The 21021-nt window shown below is 33.9% G+C and overlaps 1 protein-coding gene across 2 annotated transcripts in view; it reads right to left on the bottom strand.

The window, feature by feature from the left end:
- The window catches only part of LOC149794261 (uncharacterized), a 290094-nt gene that overhangs the window by 205643 nt on the left and 63430 nt on the right, over positions 1-21021 (bottom strand). For both annotated transcript variants that reach the window (XM_089968394.1, XM_089968393.1), the window contains exons 13-16: positions 17185-17350; positions 8999-9187; positions 7577-7750; positions 719-898 (exon numbers count right to left, since the gene is read on the bottom strand). In XM_089968394.1, the coding sequence (XP_089824520.1) occupies positions 719-898; positions 7577-7750; positions 8999-9187; positions 17185-17350 (709 nt within the window). The remainder of the gene's footprint in view (positions 1-718; positions 899-7576; positions 7751-8998; positions 9188-17184; positions 17351-21021) is intronic.

The raw sequence follows: 21021 nt of genomic DNA on the forward strand, positions 1-21021 counted from the left end.
AAGGGAATAAATTTATATCCATACTGGAAGCAGTCTTTGATAAGTTATTATTCTATTGTTTTGGTATGTATAAATTCTATAATCACGCACTTACTATAAGGATTACTTTAAAAGAAATCTCATACCCCAACATTACCTGTTCAGAATTTGTTGAAAGGGTCAAAGAATTGGTAGGAAGAAATTAGCCCAAATAAAGTTTTAGCAGGGGTAGGGGAAAAACTGATCCAAGTGAATAATTATTCTTTACCTACTAAAATTGACACTTCTGAAGAACATGTTTGCTCTGATCTGCCAGATATTATAGGTTGTACTTGATTTAAGAGTTCTGTTGAGAGTAAAAAGATCCTGTTCCTTTGCAATCAAAGCAAGTGAAGTGAAGGATCATTAGGCACTTGATTTAGTTCTGGCACTGTATTTCCTCACTTCCGAATTTAAGCTTGCTACTCCCTACCATGTGTTGAATGAAAGTTCAGATCCTCTTACCAGGATGTATCGGAACAATTTGCACATATATTATTCGCCATTTTTACACCAACAGTCCAAGCCATAATATTTATTAAATGGAAACTAAAACAAAACCACTGTCCCAGACAGAATTCTTTGTGACCTGCTTCAACAATACAGTCTGGCCCATTCAAAATTTAGAATCAAGTGCCCTACATTGATCCAGAAGATTCTTTTAACTGAGATAGTCACATTACAAATGTGTAATACATACTTCTACATGATGGTGGACTTGAAGACCAGCTTCCAAAACTACACTGGATTCTGGAAGCTCCATACAGCTCATAATATTCAGCACACGAATAAAGGACGACTGAGCCATGATCTTGTCCTCCAATTACAGTCTGCACATAACCATTTGCAAGAGTGGTTTGTAGAAGAGGACATGCCACAGCTGGAAAAAAAATGTATTATATTATTACAGGTCAGTTAGTTTGTCCACTGTAAAAATGTCTTACTGTTGTTGTGCAAATATTATGGAGCTTTTAATTGACTATATTTATTTACAGAAGAAATGTAAAAAAAATTAATTTAAATAAAATAACATTGGCATAATGATCATAACAAAATATTGCTGTCCTTCTATCCAACTTTCCAATATACGATAAGATTGTAATGCGTCACAAGGAACTGGGATTTTTAAAACAATATAACCAAGAATTCTTGTAGCCAAATTCATCGTATAGTTTTCAAAATGTACTTGTCTGTCTCAGTGATGTTGGACATACATGTAGCAAATAATTTACACTGGCACACTATGATTATTGTCAGAATTCATATCAAATGGTAATAAAAATTTTCAACAACATACATTTGTATTAATCCATTTTATCATGAAAAAAATGAAAGAAAATATAAATTAGTAATGTCTACAACCTGACGAGAGCTTACAGGTACCAGCCAGTAAATCATAAAAATCACTTTTATGTGAAAACATTTTGTTTTCTAACCTAATGACTGATAAATAAGTCTTTTATTTATTTTGATGGAAAGAAAATCCTCAATAGTCTCCCTTTCTTTTGATCTGAGAATTTGTTATTGATATTTTTTCAATGACACGCAAATGTTTATAAAGAATATCAGGTTTATCACACTAAATTTTAATGTCCAATATTGATTGTAGACAATACATTTATTTCACACTAAATTTTAATGTCCAATATTGATTGTAGACAATACATTTATTTCACACTAAATTTTAATGTCCAATATTGATTGTAGACAATACATTTATTTCACACTAAATTTTAATGTCCAATATTGATTGTAGACAATACATTTATTTCACACTAAATTTTAATGTCCAATATTGATTGTAGACAATACATTTATTTCACACTAAATTTTAATGTCCAATATTGATTGTAGACAATACATTTATTTCACACTAAATTTCCAAGAATGCTCTGCTTTTACTCCTTGATTTATTTATAGCATTGTGTAAAAAGAGACATTTTTTCTTTTTGAGTCTTGCAAATTTTCAGCCATCTTCACAACAGTAAGAATTCAAAATGAACAAGAGAGATTCACTCTGAGCCGTACTTAATTAGTCAATATACAGATATAAAATGGTAGCTAATGCCTGTTTCTAAATTATTCAGTCAAAAAAGTACAAAACAGAAACATTGTTTTTCATGCTTTAATTGCACTGATCGAACAACCTATAATTCTGAAGCTTCACTTACGAATGATGTGTGATTACCACAACTTTGTTACCTGCACCTATGTTATTCCAGGATTATGAATGAGAAATGATTGTAATGCTTTTGTTAACCAGCGCCTTTTTTGTTGTGCCTTTCTTTTTTAAATGACAACCACTGTTTACCTGGATTTTGCATGTCAGGTGATGAAAGCATTATAACTGAGCTCATTTTTCAAGGCAAACTAAACATTAGTCAAATGCTATAATCAAATAAATATTGTAAGAAAGGGTTGTTATAACAAAGCCTTTGGAATACATAGTAATTAGGGTTTTGAGGGGGTAATTAAATCTAAATGATCCATCAGTGAAAAGGTGTCCAAAAATGTTATAAAAAATCTTTACTGCAATTATGTATTATGCATTATGCATATATATTTCAATATTATTTTTATGGTATGAATAAATACTATATTCAACTACAAATGTGCTTACAGACCACAGATACTCAACCAAAGTGCCTGAAATGACCTAAATGCAAAGCATAATTGACCAATGTCCCTGTCCAATGTCCATCAGCTGTTTACTAAAGTCCTGGGGCCCCGAGTGGCCGAGTGGTCTAAAGCACTCACCGTTACGGATCACTGCCATCTCACCTCTGTCTGCGTGGGTTCAAGTCTCGGATTCGGCTAATGTGGTTATGTGAGAAAGCTTGCCAGTAGCTTCTCGTGGGTCGGTGGTTCTTTCCAGGGATTTTCCGGGTTCTTCCTCCACCATTAATACTGGCCGCCATGTATAGCCTATCTTGTGCTGAAAAATGGCGTTAAACCCTACAACAACAACAACAACAACAACTAAAGTCCTGTCCATAACTTTAGCAACAGTCCATAGCTCATTATCATAACATTGACAGCTGGCAAATCTAATATAAATACTTATGAAGAAAGTCGCTAAGTTTAAATGTGGCTACTTCTAGTCAACTGGTCTTATAATTTAAGACACTGACTAAAATAGTTACAATGAGGATGGGGTCCATGCATTACACTATGTCCCACAGTTGTTCCATCAGCTTCCCTGGGGGACCTGGATGCCAGTTTTCAAGAATTTCTTCCATAGTTAACTGATCATATTGACACTGTTGAATAGTGTTCAGTCTTAAGTTATATTATACTTACTTTTACTTATTTACATACATATATATATATATATATATATATATATATATATATATATATATATATATATATATATATATATATATATATATATATATATATATATATATATATATATATATATATATATATATATATATATAAAGTACAATCCTATACAATGAAGCAGCTGCAGTTTCAGCATACTGTATTTGCCGGCCTATAAGTTGATGCGGAGTATAAGTCGAATCAGCAAATTTGGCAAATTTTCCATCCTTCATCCATATATAACACAACGCTGAGTATAAGACAAGGCCAGATCAACACCTCAGATTGTGTTTTTCATTTTATTCCACATAGCATTGCGAATTTTATCCCACCTGTAACTCAGTAACCTTTCCATTTAGGATCATTAAATGTAACTAAAAGTACCTAATTTATTTCACAAGAAGTATTTTAAACGTAGTGGCACCCCACAATAACACCATAATTGGGGTAATAAAAATTGGATCACGTTAATAGCAGGTTCACGTTAATGCAGGGTTTGACAGTATTTTACTTTTTTCAAAGAAGAACGCTTTGGCACATATATGTTTATTCATGTCTAATGTATATCATGAATAGGGTATCAACACCATTTACTATCGTACCGTCATGGTATGCAATTCATCCATAATGCATGTAATTCCAGTGAAAAATTGCACACTGATTTAAAATATTCAATAATTTTGTCACCGATTATTGTGTCTGAATTCTAAGTCTAATATACAGTATGAACAGAGTATTAACACTGTTTACTTACCATCTGATATTGTACCGTCGTGGCATGCAGTTAATCCATAATAAATGTAATTCCATTGCAAGAATTGCACATATTTAAACTATTCAGTAATTTTGTCATAATATGTCTGAATTCAATGGGAAAAATTAACAGCAAAATTAGGTTAAGAAAGACTAAGTACATGAACAATTCATTACGTTCCAGGGTCTATGAATGGCGTCTATACAAATTTCATACTGCTAAAATTTTCTCATATGCGTTTCCATATACCTTTATCCAATGTATATTTCCAATAATTAACACTTATACACCTAATCATTTGAACGACTACAGCAAGAATAATTAACAAACAACACATGCTTTCAGCGTGCATATAACTTTTACTTCAGATTTTGTGAATATCAAAAGAAACATGTGAAAAATACTTTTATAAAGATTTCTAAGCTAAACGCATGTACAATTTCATACCCTTTCCATTTCCAGCTAATAAAGTGGACATTATTTACAGGTCAACTGACTGCACTTAATAACACCACCAAGCCCAGCAAACATGTTGTCGGCTTTTGTTTTTGAGGTTTATTAAATTAAATTGTGAGAATCTTTTATCAACCACCACACTGTCTGCTTCTTGGTTGTGTATGCAGTTAAAGAAGAAACACGTGTCAGCTATTGCTTGAGCAACAATTATATAGAGAATTAATTGAAGACATTCACAAAGACGACTTACTGGCTTTACTCATGGATCTGTAATAAGTAATTCAGTGTTTGGGGTGCTATGTCAGGGGTAGTACCTCTGGTGAGGGGGCACATCATGCTCCTTTGGGAGTAGCTCATCCACCTTTGGTCCCCACCAGGTGCTCAGCTCTCACATGTGGCTCCAAGCAGCTGTTACATGCACAGCGGTCACACCACAGGCAACAGCTTCAACTGGCTGGCTAAACCAGGTTGAGGGTAGCCAATGGGCCTCAAACACTTGCTGACTCAGGAACTTGTCTATCCTTGCATGCAAAGCCAGCTTCAACAGACTGAGTAGAAGAGATCAACTGAGTGATCCAACAGCCACGAAGGTGAATCTGCAAATGCTTTGTGGAGAGCACAGGGCATGACAAGGCATTGAAGACATCATGGCCATCCAATGCAGCCAAAGTTGTCCCCAGCCGTGATGAATCTTCATACCACTGGGTTCCAACTACCAAGGCTGCGAGAGTGAGGCCATCTCTGTGCAAAGACTGTTTCACTTCAATTTCCTTCATGCACAGGTGATGTTGTGCACCTATCATCCATCATCATCATACTCATCGTTCCTTACCTGCACCTACCAAAGTCCTATGGCGATGGGCGCATTGCGAAGCAATAGGCGGAATTGACCACTGGGAGTTGTAGTCAGAGACCTGCATGTAGGCGGCCTTTGGAAAAGTAGACACTCTACTCTGTACCCAGGGCAGCAGAACAGTTCAGCCACATCCAGGGTGACTGAGCAGACCTTTTCAGGACAGCGCTGCTCACCCTGCACAGGGAGGGGCCTAGAAAAGATGGCCTGGAAAATAGCCTTTCCTTCAAGTTCTGGCTAGTTTGCCATGGCTGGCAATATCATCCATATCTGTGCTCGAAACTATCAAAGAAAAATACTTCTTACTGGAGTATGAAACAATCGTCCTCTCGTGGACAAAGAGAATGTAGCAAGACCTCACAGGTGAACAGCCCTAGCTGCTAAGGAGCTTTCACGCTACAATATCAACATTGCATCCTTGAGTAAAACCAAGTTCACAGAGGAGGGTTCTCTGACTGAGCTAGCAAGCAGCTACATCTTCTTTTGGAAAAAAAAGCCCAAAACAAGGTCAGCCTGGCTATCAAATCAAGTCTTCTGAAGCTGGTTCCAGACCTGCCTGTTGGTATCAATGAGAGGCTAATGAAACTGCGACTACCTGCAACTACCTATCAGCCACAAATGCCACGTAACAATTATCAGCACCTATGTCCCAACCCTTGAGTCCAGTGGAAACCACTGAGCAGTTCTGTATGGACCTCAGCTCTGTACTTAGCTCAGTTCCAGCTGATCATACTACTGGGGGACTTCAACACCCGTGTTGGCTGCAATTATGGTCGATGGAAAGGTGTGCTTGGAAAGCACGGTGTACTTTTAGCTACATATAATAATGCTGACCTGAAAATTTAGTGAGTTATAGATAGGATAAAACTTGCAATGCTATGTGGAATTAAATTACAATAACTTCCAGTTTCATACATATTTAAAGTATCACTGTATGCTATCTCAAATTACCAGCAAATAGGAAATTGCATCATTAATACTAAAATGCATGGGCCCCAAGTGGTCTAAAGTGCTCACCATTACGGATCACTGCCATCTCACCTCTGTCTATGTCGGTTCAAGTCTCAGAATCAGCCAATGTGGGAATGTGAGAAAGCTTGCCAGTAGCTTCTTGTGGGTCAGTGGTTCTTTCTGGGGTTTTCCAAGGTTCTTCCTCCACCATTTATACTGGCCACCATGTATAGCCTATCTTGTGCTGAAAAAATGGCGTTAAACCTAGACTCGAACCCACACAGACAGAGGTGAGATGGCAGTAATCTGAAACGGACAGCACTTTAGACCACTCGGGGCCCCCCACGTGCACACAAGTAAAATCATCAGGTAAGTGAACAATATAGATTTACAGTTGTGAAGACTTCTCTGTCTGTCTATCCGTCTCTTTCTCTCTCTATGAGGCACACAGATTATTTGATCAGTAGTTGCAAGAAGAAAATTGTGATGGAATATGTCTTTGTCATGGTTATACATCTTCTAACTTGTAAATTCTAATGCACATATATGTAATCAAATTTAAATGACATATATATTACAAACAACATACATTACTGGTGCATGCTGCTTTAGCGCAATTACATCTGATCTATGTTAATTTTTAATACTGACGATCATGTAATAATTTAAAATACTCAACTGTGGGATCCTATATTTGTTCATACATGATCTCTTCCCCAAAATGAAATATATTTTTGCACATTATTTTTTCTACTCGTGGAGAATTATTTTCCATATGAGAAATATGATAAAGCGATTCGGATGACATAATCCATAAATAAGTCGATTCAAAGTATAAGATGAAGATAAGATTTTCTGGTCAAAAAGTAATGTCTCCTTTAGGCCAGCAAATAAAGTAAATGACTTGAGCATAGGCATGCCACATATTTGCTGAAAAAGATTTTTTTTAAAATTCTACCATAAAATGTAGATTTATTTTTGTGAAATTTTTCATAGAAATTACCAAGAAATCATAGTTGTAAAAAACTGATTAACCTTGGCATGATAGATACACACACAGATAGACAAAGGTTACACAATGTGTGTCTACCTCTGTCTTAGTGGGGCATAAAAACAGATGCACCATTTGCTGTAAATGGTCATCTGAAATATGGCTAAAATATCTCTTGCTGGATTGAAAATAAGTGAGGGGAAAAAAATGTTTGAAATTAATATACATTTGCATTCTGGACTGGCTCCCCAAGTGGCTGTGCTGGCACAGAAGATTGTTGCTGATCCAACCAAGTTGAATCCAGTGTTACATGCATACGTAGCTCTGTCACCTCCCATAATCCCTGTACTGGATACAATGTAGCCATTCTGAATATCACTAACTGGGCCACAGGAAGCTCCTAAAACACATACAATAATATAAATGCACCTTATGCATGTTATTAAAATATATACAGAAATCAAGACAGCTAATCAGACTCAAGGCCATTTAAGTGATTTAGTTAGAATAATAAATATGACACACAGTATCACTTATAGTACATTAAACTACACAAAACTTTAAAGGTCAGTATAACCTACATTTGCCAACAAAGTGTACTTCAAGGATGAATCCACCAATTAGGTTTCATGAGTGTAAATTACACTGTATCAAAATATTTACAACAAATTGAAATGCTAAATTCCTTGACAGAGTATTTACAATATATTAAAACATTTAAGATAATAAGGACCATACACTGTTTACAATATATGGCAACATTCACAGCAACTTGCACATTTTGTTTTCAGCACTACGGTATAACCTTGCTTATAAGTCAAGTCCAACTGCAAACAACATAATGTGTCATCCCATCATGATCTATGTTGTTTGTTCTACTGATTACTCCTAGCAAACTTCATGCACCCATATGTACTAGAGCATTATGTGGCAGCAGATCTTGGTCTATGCAGTTTGCACATGGATCCAACTTATATGAGTATGTATGGTATATTAATCTAGACTGAACAAAAGCATTTAAAGAATATTATAAATTACTAATTGTTATATTTAGAGAACATGTATAATTACAAACAGAAAAAAAGCTGCATGCATATACATCGTAAATTCAGCACTGGAGGGACTAATTTATCAATGAGGAAGATTTTATGAAAACCCTTTGGAAACAGCTTATTTAATTTTTCATCTTTAATTTAATGATATAATTAAGGTTGCCAATCTTTGAAAAGCACTTATTGTAACTGAGAAACAACATGGGTTGAGTAGGTGCAAAGCTATACATGTAGTTGACTTTATACTTTGTGAATAGAGCACAATCACTTTGGTATCAAAGCTTAATAAATTTTATTAAATGAATCAATGTTCCATTTTTTTACAACCTTCATGTATTAAATATATTTTTAAATTCCAAAATAAATACATGAACAAACAAGCCTGAATTGTTTACATATTCAATAATCAAAAAGACCTAGTACACTAAAGTCACCTGAATGGTTCAGTCTAAGTAAGATTTATAATTGTATCCAACTGATTGCAAGTTCATGAACTGAAACCTATGCTGAGACTTGAATGGTATTGCTGCAACCAAGTCCAGGTTACATATGAATCTGAAATGAAATAGTTTTCAATATTTCAACTTATAACATACGTGCACATTCTGGGAATGACTTATCCCATTTTCCTCCCGAGGTGCAAGTTAATGTTACACTTGCAGCATTCTTGTTCTCGCCAGTGAAATAGTAACCAGTGGCACAAGCTACACTGATCTTAGCTTGGTAGGCATAGAGAGATGCATTGGGTGTGATGTTCATGGAGGGTGAATTTACACCAGAGCAGTCTGAAAAAACAAAATGATGCACGTAGTGTCACAACTAGACTAAAACTTGAAGGAAATTAATTCATCTAAACATTTGTCCACACTATCAATGATAGTACTGAAAATAAATTGTATTTTTTGGGGATACCTCAATTAGTCAATATTTTTCCATTTCCATTAATACAATAAGCAAGAGTCATGCAGATATGACAAATACCCCTCCATTCCCCACTCCTACTGAGAGTACACATGTTCCAGCATTTTCCATTTTTATACTACTTTCGGCACTACCTTACATTCCAGTGCTCCATTTTTATACTACTTTCAGTACTATCTTACATTCCAGTACTCCATTTTTATACTACTTCTGGCACTACCTTACATTCCAGTACTCCATTTTTATACTACTTTCAGTACTATCTTACATTCCAGTGCTCCATTTTTATACTACTTTCAGTACTATCTTACATTCCAGCACTCTCCATTTGTATACTACTTTCAATACTATCTTACATCCGAGTACTCTCCATTTTTATACTACTTTCGGTACTACCTTACATTCCAGTACTCTCCATTTTTATACTACTTTCTGTACTCTCTACCTTACATTCCAGCACTCTCCATTTTTATACTACTTTTGGTACCACCTTACATCCAGTACTCCATTTTCATACTACTTTCGGTACTACCTTACATTCCAGCACTCTCCACTCTAATTGACTGTGTGCAATTTCATCTATATAGTTGACGCCGAGATGGCAAAAACCAAAGTTTGGTATTTCGCCAACAGGTTCATTTATATTTAATTTCAATCTTAATATATATTAGTTTTCTTTGATGTACTCACATAAATTCGAACCCCATATTTCTTCACAAGCTTGCTATGTTATTGTTGTTGTTGTTATGGGTAATTTGTATTTTCAAGATTTAGTTATTCATTACCAAAAATGAAGGATTAGTGCTTTGGCAAATTTATAAATGACATCTGTTTCTTTATTTCTCCCACATTTTAAAATTTATGCCCCCTAAAGTTTATGCAAACTTTATATCATTTGAAACAACACTAGGGTAAATATTTATGTAAGCAAAATAACTACACATACAATTCTGCTAAAATACACTTTAAATCTATTTCAAAGAGTCATGTTATTAAGCGTGAAGTCCAAATTGTTTGAACATGATCCAGTTTGATAGCAATAAATTATTACGTTTCACTGCAATTGACTCACTTATAAATCTTAAAGAACAAATGAAACATTTTACAATTTATTTCCTGCTTAAAGATGATTTCAAAAGCAACAGAGGTTGTAAATCAGTCAACGTTTTACAGTTCAAGTTAAGAATGGTATTTTTCAGAGTGTTTATGTTACGTACTTGTAACATTTAAATTTGATGGATCTCCATTTCCTTTGTTTAAATATATTGTTACAGTGCTTCCCATTGGTAACTAATGTACACTCATTTCAAGAATGATAACTCTGCAGTTATTCTTTAGGGGAGGTAAATAATGTTATTGAACTGGGCTATAAATGTACACCTGTAACTGGTAAGGATAATGGATGGATCGGCCAACGAACAGATAAGATCATTTAAAATACTGGAACAGAAAAATTATTAATAGCAAAAGGCATATATGCACCACCAGATTAATATGTGTGCCAAATTTCATGGAGATAGTGCAAAAGTTTTGGGCTATGCCCTGGAAATGAAAGTGTTGATAATGGATGGATGGATGGATAAACAGATCAAAATGTCACAAATAAAAAAACCAAAGAACTGTAAATATCAAATACACATCTGGGCTACAACTAGTCAAATATGTGTTCAAGTTTCACAGAGATCTTCAATGATTTTGGAGTTTTGCGCTGGAAATGATAGTGGATAATTAATAATGGGTTCAATGGATAGACAGAGAGAGAAAAAAGGATAAATATGTATGCAGTAGTGCTTTACAGCAACTCAGCACAAAAGTGTCTATGTCTATGCCACCTACAGAGGGCCCTACTAGAGATCATAGCTCTCTCCATGTATGTGTAATACTGACCTGCTGCTGACTGTAATACAAACACTCCAGAAGCAAGTGGGCAAGATGCAAAAACAGATTGACAAGCTAATAAATGAGAAGGTTAAATTAGCTGCCCAGAGAGAGAAACCTTTGACTATCAGCAGACATTCACAAACCATTGGTCCTAAACCTATTTCTCTAAGTAAAAGTGTACAGACACATGAAGTATTGCCAAAAGAAAACCCAAAGCAGTTTTCCAACTCTGCCACTAACTGAGCCAGAACTGATAAAGTTAAGAGTAATAAAGCACCATACAGACTACCTACATCAATACAAAGTAAACATAATACTTTGTCTTCTACCAGCAGAGATAACATCCTCCTTATTGGTAGTTCCATTTTACATGGAATTAACAACAGAGGGCTGAGGCACTGTGTTAGAAAGCATGCCATTTCAGCTGCCAAAATACAGACAATACTGAAGATATAAAAATATATGATCTCTCCATGTTTACTAAGATAGTCCTCTATATTGGAGGGAACAATGCCAGTGAAGGGACTGATCTAGAACTTTTTGAAGAACTATATGACCAATTACTTACACACATCCATAAGCAAAATCAAAGCTGTCAGGTTGCACTGTGTGAAATGGCCACCAGGGGAGATTGTGATGTGTTAGATATCAATAAGGTCATCGGAAGACTGGCAAGTGAATGGAAGTTTGATATTGTTTACAATTACATGAGTTTCCTGGATGAAGGGGGGCAAGTGATGCAACATTTATTTGGAAAAAGAGATAATATTCACCTGTCTACCAAAGGGGTGGAAAAACTGGCAAAAAATATAAATGCAGTCATTTGTGTAGTCTGGTCTTACAGCCACATTACAAACTTCATCTGTCCCTATAAATCCAGTGTAGGTCAAAACAGCACCAGTCAATATGGTCAGCCATATCAGTACCGTCAATACACTTTGGGATGTGATTACTGTGGTGAGATCAAACATTCAGCACAGGAATGCAGGCACAGACAGCCAATACAATGCCATCAGTGTGGTAGCTTTGGACACAAAGCCAAAACTCACAACAGATTTATAGAATAGGAAAAGGGCAATGAGGCCATCTCAACTCCACAGGAAGACTCTATTCAGTGGGAGGACCAATCTGTCTATCAAGGACTGTCATATATACCAGGCATCCCTTGTCAAAACAGATTTGATCCCCTTGCTGATGCATATTCTGAATGTGGAAACTTACCAGCTACTTGTACAGATTCAAGTATGACTGATAGTTCAGATTTATACAAAGATTATAAAAGCAGAAAATGCAGTTGTAGAAAAACTAATTTGTTGTACAGTAATGATAGTTGTAATGATGATCACTGTGAACATAGTTTTAATACTTTCAATGTCACCTTGAGTGCCTCTAATAGCATTAATATTAATCTCATGAATTTAGGAGTTTCTAGCAAAGGTTTACACGTAGGTCATTTAAATATTCAGGGTTTTCGTGGAAAGATTGATCAAGTGAAGTTACTGCTAACCTCTCCAAATAATAATATCCATTTATTTGGGCTCTCGGAAACAATGTTAACAGAAAATCAGGGTGAAAATTTCTTGTATATCAATGGCTACGACAAACCTTATCAAAAGGATAGGAAAACAGGTGGCGGTGGGCTCCTTGTGTATGTTAGAACTGATACTATTTGTAAAAGGCGGGAAGACCTAGAAATACAGGAAATTGAATCCATTTGGCTACAGATCACTCCAGAAAAAGCTAAGCCCTATTTAGTAGGTTTTGTGTACAGACCCCTCATCATCACATACTGATTGGTGTGAATATGTTGAACTTCAAGTAGATAAAATTTCAAAAGAAGATAAAGAATTTTACATTCTAGGCGATATAAATAAAGACCTTCTCAATGATCAAATAAAAGTGAATTGGATGAATTTTATTGCTTCATTAGGTATGGGGCAACCAGTAAATGAACCCACCAGAGTAACATCTACCTCAAAAACACTTATAGATCATATTTATACCAATACAAAAGAAAATGTTTTGGAAGTAATGGTTCCAAAGATTGGTATAAGTGACCACTTTGCAATTTTTTTTAACACGTAAAGTCAATGGCAAATCAACAAAAATTAATATCCATAAATCCATTACTTATAGATCCTTTTAAAACTTTGATACTGTTAAATTCCTAGAAGATATGAAACAGATTCCATGGAATACAGTCCAAATCTTTGAAGATATTGATGATGTTTTAGATACTTGGACAAATCTGTTTATCAGTATAGTGAACAAGCATGCCCCTTTAAAAACACACAGGATTAAGAAAGACCACCAGCCAGGCTGGATCTCCCCAGAAATTTTAGAAGCAATAAAGCAAAGAGACCAACTAAAATCAGTAGGAAATCAAACTGAATATAGAGTTTGGAGGAATAAAGTTAATAAAATGATACATCAAGCCAAACAAGCACACTATAAAAAAGTGCTTGATGAAAACCAAAATAATCCCAAAGCTATCTGGAAAGTGTTTACAGGGTTTGGTGCAGGCAAATGTAAGAGTAAAGCTGAAATTTTATCCCTCAATCATGAGGGCATTTACACTGATAATCCAACTGACATCTCAAATATTTTTAACAACTTTTTTGTTCAAATTGTTGAAAAACTTAAAGAACCCAGAACTTCATCTGATCATCTGGAACTCAAACATTTTTGTGCTAAAAAACTACCAAACAATATAAAGTCTGAAATTCCTGAAATGAGTCCCAAATTTGTGTTGAAATATATTTTAAAAAATGGATGATTGTAAAGCTACAAGACTTGATATGATTGGACCAAGGCTACTAAAGGTAGCTGCACCTGCAATTGTAGAGAGTATAGCTTTCATTTGCAATGAAAGTATTAGGTCCAATAAATTTCCACAAACCTGGAAAACTGCCAAAGTTAAACCATTGCATAAAGCAGGAACAAAAGATGATGTAAATAACTACAGACCCATCTCTATCCTTTCTTGTCTCTCCAAATTACTAGAAAAACATGTACATGATTCTTTTCTCAACTATTTAAACACTTATGATCTTATTCATGATAATCAGTCTGGCTTTCGCCAGAATCACTCCTGTGAAACTGCATTTGTATCTTTGATTGATAAATGGCTGAAAGCATTAGATCAAGGAGAAATGGTAGGCACTATTATGGTTGATTTTCGTAAAGCTTTTGATCTTGTAGACCATGAAATTTTGCTTGAAAAACTAAAAATCTATCAATGCAGTGAAAACGCCCTAACTGGTTTACTTCTTACTTAACCAACAGAGTGCAAAAAGTATCTTTAAATGGTCAACTTTCTGAAAGTAAAAATATTTATTGTGGAGTACCACAAGGCTCTATCCTTGGGCCTCTGTTATTCATACTATTTATCAACGATTTACCTCTTAAGATTGGAACTTCAATTTCCACTGACCTTTATGCAGATAATACTACACTGTCTGAGATTGGTAAAACCAAAACAGTACTTGAAAATAACTTACAACATGCTCTCAACAGACTTCAAGTATGATGCAAGGAAACCAGTATGCTCATAAATACAGAAAAAAAACAAAAGCCCTACTAGTTACAACACAACAAAAACAAGCAAGGCTAGATAGCGACAAACTCCAGGTTCTATTTGACAATGTGAGCCTCAATATGACCTTTCAAGATAGAATTCTTGGTGTATTCATGGATAACAATCTTACTTGGTCTATTCACATTAAACATATTTCAAAAAAGGTTACCTCTTATCTTTGGCTACTGAGGAAAATCAAAATATACATTCCTCTTCAGTTTAGGGTCATCTTTTATAAAAGTTACATTCAGCCATATCTGGACTACTGTAATGTAATTTGGGGTAATACCTCTAATTCAAACATAACAACACTTTTAAGACTCCAAAAGAGGGCTTGCCATTTAATTCTAGATCAAAGTATAGACAATTTTCAGGATGCAATGAATAATATAAAGGTTTTAACAATACATGAAAGAATAATCCTTAGAAAGGCCAAATTGATGTATAAAGTATCCAGAAAAGACATTCCTGTCTATCTAAGCAATATCTTTCACCAAAGAGATGCTGATGGCACTCCAAATTTAAGGTCCATAAAAAGAAAAAATTACATTATACTAAGGCCAAAGGAATTATTTAAAAAAAATTTTCAATATACTGGTCCACTGGTATGGAACAACATTCCCAGTGACATAAGGCAGGCTCCTAACATTTCAGCTTTTCACAATCAATGTCTTAAATGGATGAAATCTTTAGAAAATTGAACAGTTCTAGTACAAAAAATACTGCCTGCTTTTCTGTAATTTTACATCATTTTCATAGCTGAATGCAGGATTATATTTTATGTTTTATATATGTTTATGTTTTCACTGATGCCTGTGAATGTATGTGTTCCAGGCTTGATACTTTGAATTTTAAAATAACTAATTATTTAGTGTCAAGCCAGACTCTTCACATCATGTTGTATATACCGTATATATTGTACATAACAGATATAAGGCCACAAGGTAGATTAGTTCCATAACTAATTGAGTTACCTTCTTTAAATAAAGTCTTTATTATTATTATTATTATTATTATTAAATTCTAGATGTAAAATCATGCATCAACCAAAACAGAACCTATTTTCATTACAGCTGACTTGGAGAGCATCAAAGGACCCTTTCAACATTATCTCCCTTTGATACTACTATCCACTTCTCACAAGACAATTCAAGGTTTCATGAGACGCATTATCAATACAAATCACAAAAGGAAAACAAACTAGCAAACAACTCAATCAATAAATAAATAAATGATGAATGAATTAATTTTAAAAATTTATGAATCATGGAAAATAGTTTATACGAATGGAAATCAAACTGTCAACAAACAGAGAAAATACAAAGGTGTAACAAGTTCAAGGTAAAGTTAAAAAATTTAGAAACAACTGCAGTGACACTTAATCATTTTTAAAAAGAATCTTTCTGCCTGTAATTGTGCATTTTCAATGACACTTAGGTTAGTGAAATTCTGGCCAGGTGAGTTAAAAAGAGACAAACTGAAGAATTACCTAAGATATAAATGCACAAGAACAAAAGCTTGAGACTTATTATATGATAAAGACAGTAAAATCAGAAAAGTCAAATAAAACCATTTATTTTATTAGTAATAAGTGCCAATATTTAAATTTTAACTTGTATGAAATTATGAAGTGAAATATGTTGGGAGTAAAATAAAATATAATCGACGATCTTATTTAACTAAGCAATAAAACAATTTTCTTCCCAGCTGATCAACACTGGGTGCAACCTATATATATATGTTTGAAAATGCCAACAAACCAATGTTCTCTAATTAGTGGACCTGAAGAAAATTAAACAACCTTTCATTAATTAGTTGCTACATCTATTATTTGATCAAGATGTATAATTTATATGAATCAATTTGAGTGGAGCAAAACATTAATTAATCTTCATGTAATTCATGGTTTCACAGTGAAACGCACAGATTGCTCATGTGACATGCTAAATTTCTATCCTACTTAAAAATACCTCTAAGCTAAAATAACTAAATCTTGCTGTTTAGATATATTGTGGGTCCCTAAATATTTGTATTAATTTCCTGCAGGAAATGTAAGTTACTGAATGTGTTTGCTTTTGCAAATAATTTTGCAGTGGTCTTAAAAATGTTGAATGGTTTGCCCCCTCAAGTGAAATCTTGTGATTTCTCAAGGAATTTACTACAAAATGAAGGACACTGTGCATAAATACACATAATGTGAAAACGTTATATCTTGAACTTCTTTCACATTCTTGTAATTCATATTAAAAAAATTCAAATCCACAAAAATCATTTTCACATCTTTGACCAATATTTAGACTGGAAAATATGCTTATTGTAAAGACTTTCCTCATAAAAAGTTGAAAAAAACCCAGTAATTAAGCAAGCTAAATCTTAACAGTAATGAAAACTATTCAGATATACCTGCTGAAAAAGTTGCCATGAATCCATCATTGTTCCCTAGGGCACCAGTAGACAACTTGAGGAACAGTCCTTGACCACTGGACCTGATGGAGCCTGGCAGGTTCGTACCTGTCAAGCCAAGTCCTGTATGCAGGGGCGTGGCTTGCTCGTCTATACCATCATACACCTGAGGGGTAAAGAATGCCAAATCAAAAGCTAAAAGATTGTGTCCATATAAGCATGCCACCAAAATATATGATGTATTTTGAGGGACCAAGTTCTACGTTAAACAAACACCATGAATATATTTAAAAAATAATAATAAATTGACTATCAATTTTCAAGTTGACAGACAATCACATATTGATATTTTCAGTGACTAGTAAAATTATAGATCCATTGCATTACTACTCTATGGTCACAAACAAAGTAACAGACAAAAAAAGCAAAACCAACAATTTTTGTAAAACTTTACAAACAATTTAATTATCAAAGTTATAAAAGAAAAATATGAGAGGAACAGTATTAAGAGGTGAATCCAAAGTAATCCTTATAATTAGGTCTCTGAAAGTCCTAAATAAATTAAAAGTTCCTTATAAATTTCAAAACAAGAACTGTACTGGTCCTCCAAGAACTGTGATGTTGTCAAGATGGCATTATCCAAAATTCCTTTGAATAATTTATAACAGTTCCAGAATAATATTATAATCCAAAAAATAAGCACCTTCTATTTCCACTGAACACATTTTTCCTCTTTAATAATATCTAAGTACAATATAAAACATTTCTCAGAGTTACAACAGGAACACAAGAAATGTGAATGACTCAAATATTGGAATGAAACTGATTGTTCAGTTCTCTCTTTCTTTACAGTGTCTAGTACAACTGTATTTTGCAATAGACCCCATGTGACAGAATACACTACTCATTTTGCATCAAACCTGACTATTCTTAGCCCAACCAATGGTAAGTCATTAAGTCCATCTAGAAATGTCAAAACCCCATCAGCCAACAAGAAATTAAGCCCAAGGCACCATTTAAGTCTTATTATTACAAGTATTATTAATAAATGTCAACACATACATATGCATCTATTTATAGATCCTATGCAATACAATGCATTTAACAGATTCATGTAACATAGGCAAAACTAACTAAAGATATTCTTTACAATTTACAGCTATGAATTTTTTAAAATAAAAATTAAATAAAATCATGTACCAGGAGTACAAAAAATATATATATGCACCACTCCCTTGATAACACGTGCCCTGATAACTCACAAACCCACTTATAATGCGGGCGTCAGGTGTGGATCCCATTTTTCAAACCAGAAAATACCCCAAAAAACCCTATTTGTGTTCATTGAAGAAAATCACGATCAAAACTGGTAGATAGGACCTGGAAATTTTAATCAACATTATGAAATATCAACTTAAAAAAGAAGTCATAAAATCTGTTACATTTTCTTTACAAATGACATTCTTAATACATCGTAATTAATGATACTCAAGGAAATTTTGATCAATGAAAATGTTACTTATGCCTAGTGGAAGCAGTACTTTAATAAATAAATACCAATTAAATAATTTTTTGTACCAATTTAAATTTGTGTTCAACTTTTCTCTTTTAGTTCCTTTTAAGTGTAATCATCATAAATGCAATGTGTCCTCTTGTAATTAAATGTAAAATGTGTCAATCTACCATAACAGATATGTCTGCGAACATTTCTCTGAGAACCTAATGAAGTGCCACCCCCCCCCCATATTGCGATAATGGACTAGCGGAAACAACTGTTGTATTGTTGCACTAAATAGAAAGCAGGCCTCCTTTTGTATTATCACATTAATTAATCACATTTGAATCAAATAAAGGAGGTAGGATAAGCAAAAAGGTTAAAAGGCATGCAAATCCTACATGCTTAAGAACCAGTGACCTTGGTCATATGTCAGTTAACTCATTTCAGTTGATCAATCAAACACTGTTGTAAATATTATTGTGTATGTAATCTAATTAAATTACTTAAATTAACCTACTCAATCATAACTCTGATTAAAGATAGCAAGGCTATCAAGCGAAATGAGTACTTCATAAAATAAAGAGCTTTGTTTCACAGATAGGGACCATTGTGGGGAATACGAGTTTCATAGAATTCCTGAATTCACAAGTAGAGATATTCTAAAGGATGATAAGAAGTTTCACTGTTACTTGCAATGAAATCACATCATCAATATTTTACTAAGTGAACAATTCAAAAATTTTGTTCGAACGTAGATGATTGTCTCACGAAATGTTTTTTTATTTATAAAAAGGAATCTTATTTGGTAGTGTATCAACAGTTAGTCTGGTTCCCTGCTTTGTAGACTCCTTGTTTAACAAAAGCTATTATACACCACTCCGGGAACCAGATTAGTCAACAAAAACAAAAAGATGTGATGTAATACATGAATGTTTTCAGGAACCGTTTTGGTTGTTAAAACCAGTTGGAATCATGTTATCAATTTTTCAGATGCTGGACATTTTAAAAATAAATGTAATTTACACAGAATAATGAACAACTTCATCACAAAAAGCACTTTCTTGACAATTATTCTCAATGCAATTATAAAATGAGGATTCAATCATTAAACAGCCCAGCCACCCCAGCCCCGTGGTTTTCATGTCTTTTGTCTAGCAGATTTCTGGGAGGTCCCTCAGTAACTTCTGTCCTCACTTATAGTGCAGTCTATGTTTTTGGACCCAAATGTGCACGAGTTATCGAGAAAGAGGTGTACTAACCTAAGACATAGCATCAATTGATTACAATATTTTCTAAAAAGATGAAAAGGATAACATTGTAAATATTTTAATCCACACCATTTATATTCATCCCATCCAATGTGAATGAGTATGTACAAGTAAAGTTTTGTAATTATTGCCCCTGTATTTACATAACGGATGTACAGCAAGGACATTTTGCAATATTTACCTACACAATAAAATACAAAAAGGTGCAACCAAAGACAGCTTTGGGTCAGGAGCTGAGGTTCATCAGACTAAAAATTGCAGAAAATCTGCACAAGGAGCAATACCAAATGGTCTTTGTATTGTTGTCCATTTTCGAATTCCATTTCTACAAATTTAAGTGTCGTACAAACAACACAAAATCCAAAATTACATTTCTGATTAAGAATATTTTTAGCAAAAATAAAATGTTGCACTAAAGCAAAAATTGTGCATAATAATAATAACTTTGTTTAAAGAGGATAATCTGTCCAACTTACCTACGTTCCATGACATTTGTTTGTGTGTGTGTGTGTGTATATATATATATATATATATATATATATATATATATATATATATAATAGACAACAAATGCTATTAAAAACTAGACAATTGATCTACTGATCCAATTAAATATACACATGACTTTAAGGATGAGTACATACAGGATTCATACAAATAGTAGTAGTGAATATGTGTACAGCATTTTAGGTGAGTAGCTGATTACAGTGTTGTAAAAGTAGTAGTACTGAATTAAACAAAATCATACAAACAATCATTTCTGTAGATGTTGATTTAGAAGCTTTTTAAAAGTTTGGCATATGTCAGCTGACTTTATATAAGGTGGTATGGAATTCCATAGTTTGGTTCAAGAAAAAGCAAAATCCTTACAAAACTCTGAATTTAGTGTAGGTAAATTTAACTTCTTGTGTTAGATGGATCTTAACTCAAATATATGAACATTTTTAACTGATTTAAAGTTACATTTAAAATAATCAGGAGCCAAACTATGTAAGGATTTGTAGACTAGTAAACCCATTTGTAACTGAGTTCTCTGTTGAAATGGAAGCCACTTTAGGGTTTTAAAAAGAT

Source organism: Sinohyriopsis cumingii, chromosome 8, assembly GCF_028554795.1.
Source record: "Sinohyriopsis cumingii isolate HCF-2022 chromosome 8, ASM2855479v2, whole genome shotgun sequence".
In the NCBI taxonomy this organism is placed as follows: domain Eukaryota; kingdom Metazoa; phylum Mollusca; class Bivalvia; order Unionida; family Unionidae; genus Sinohyriopsis; species Sinohyriopsis cumingii.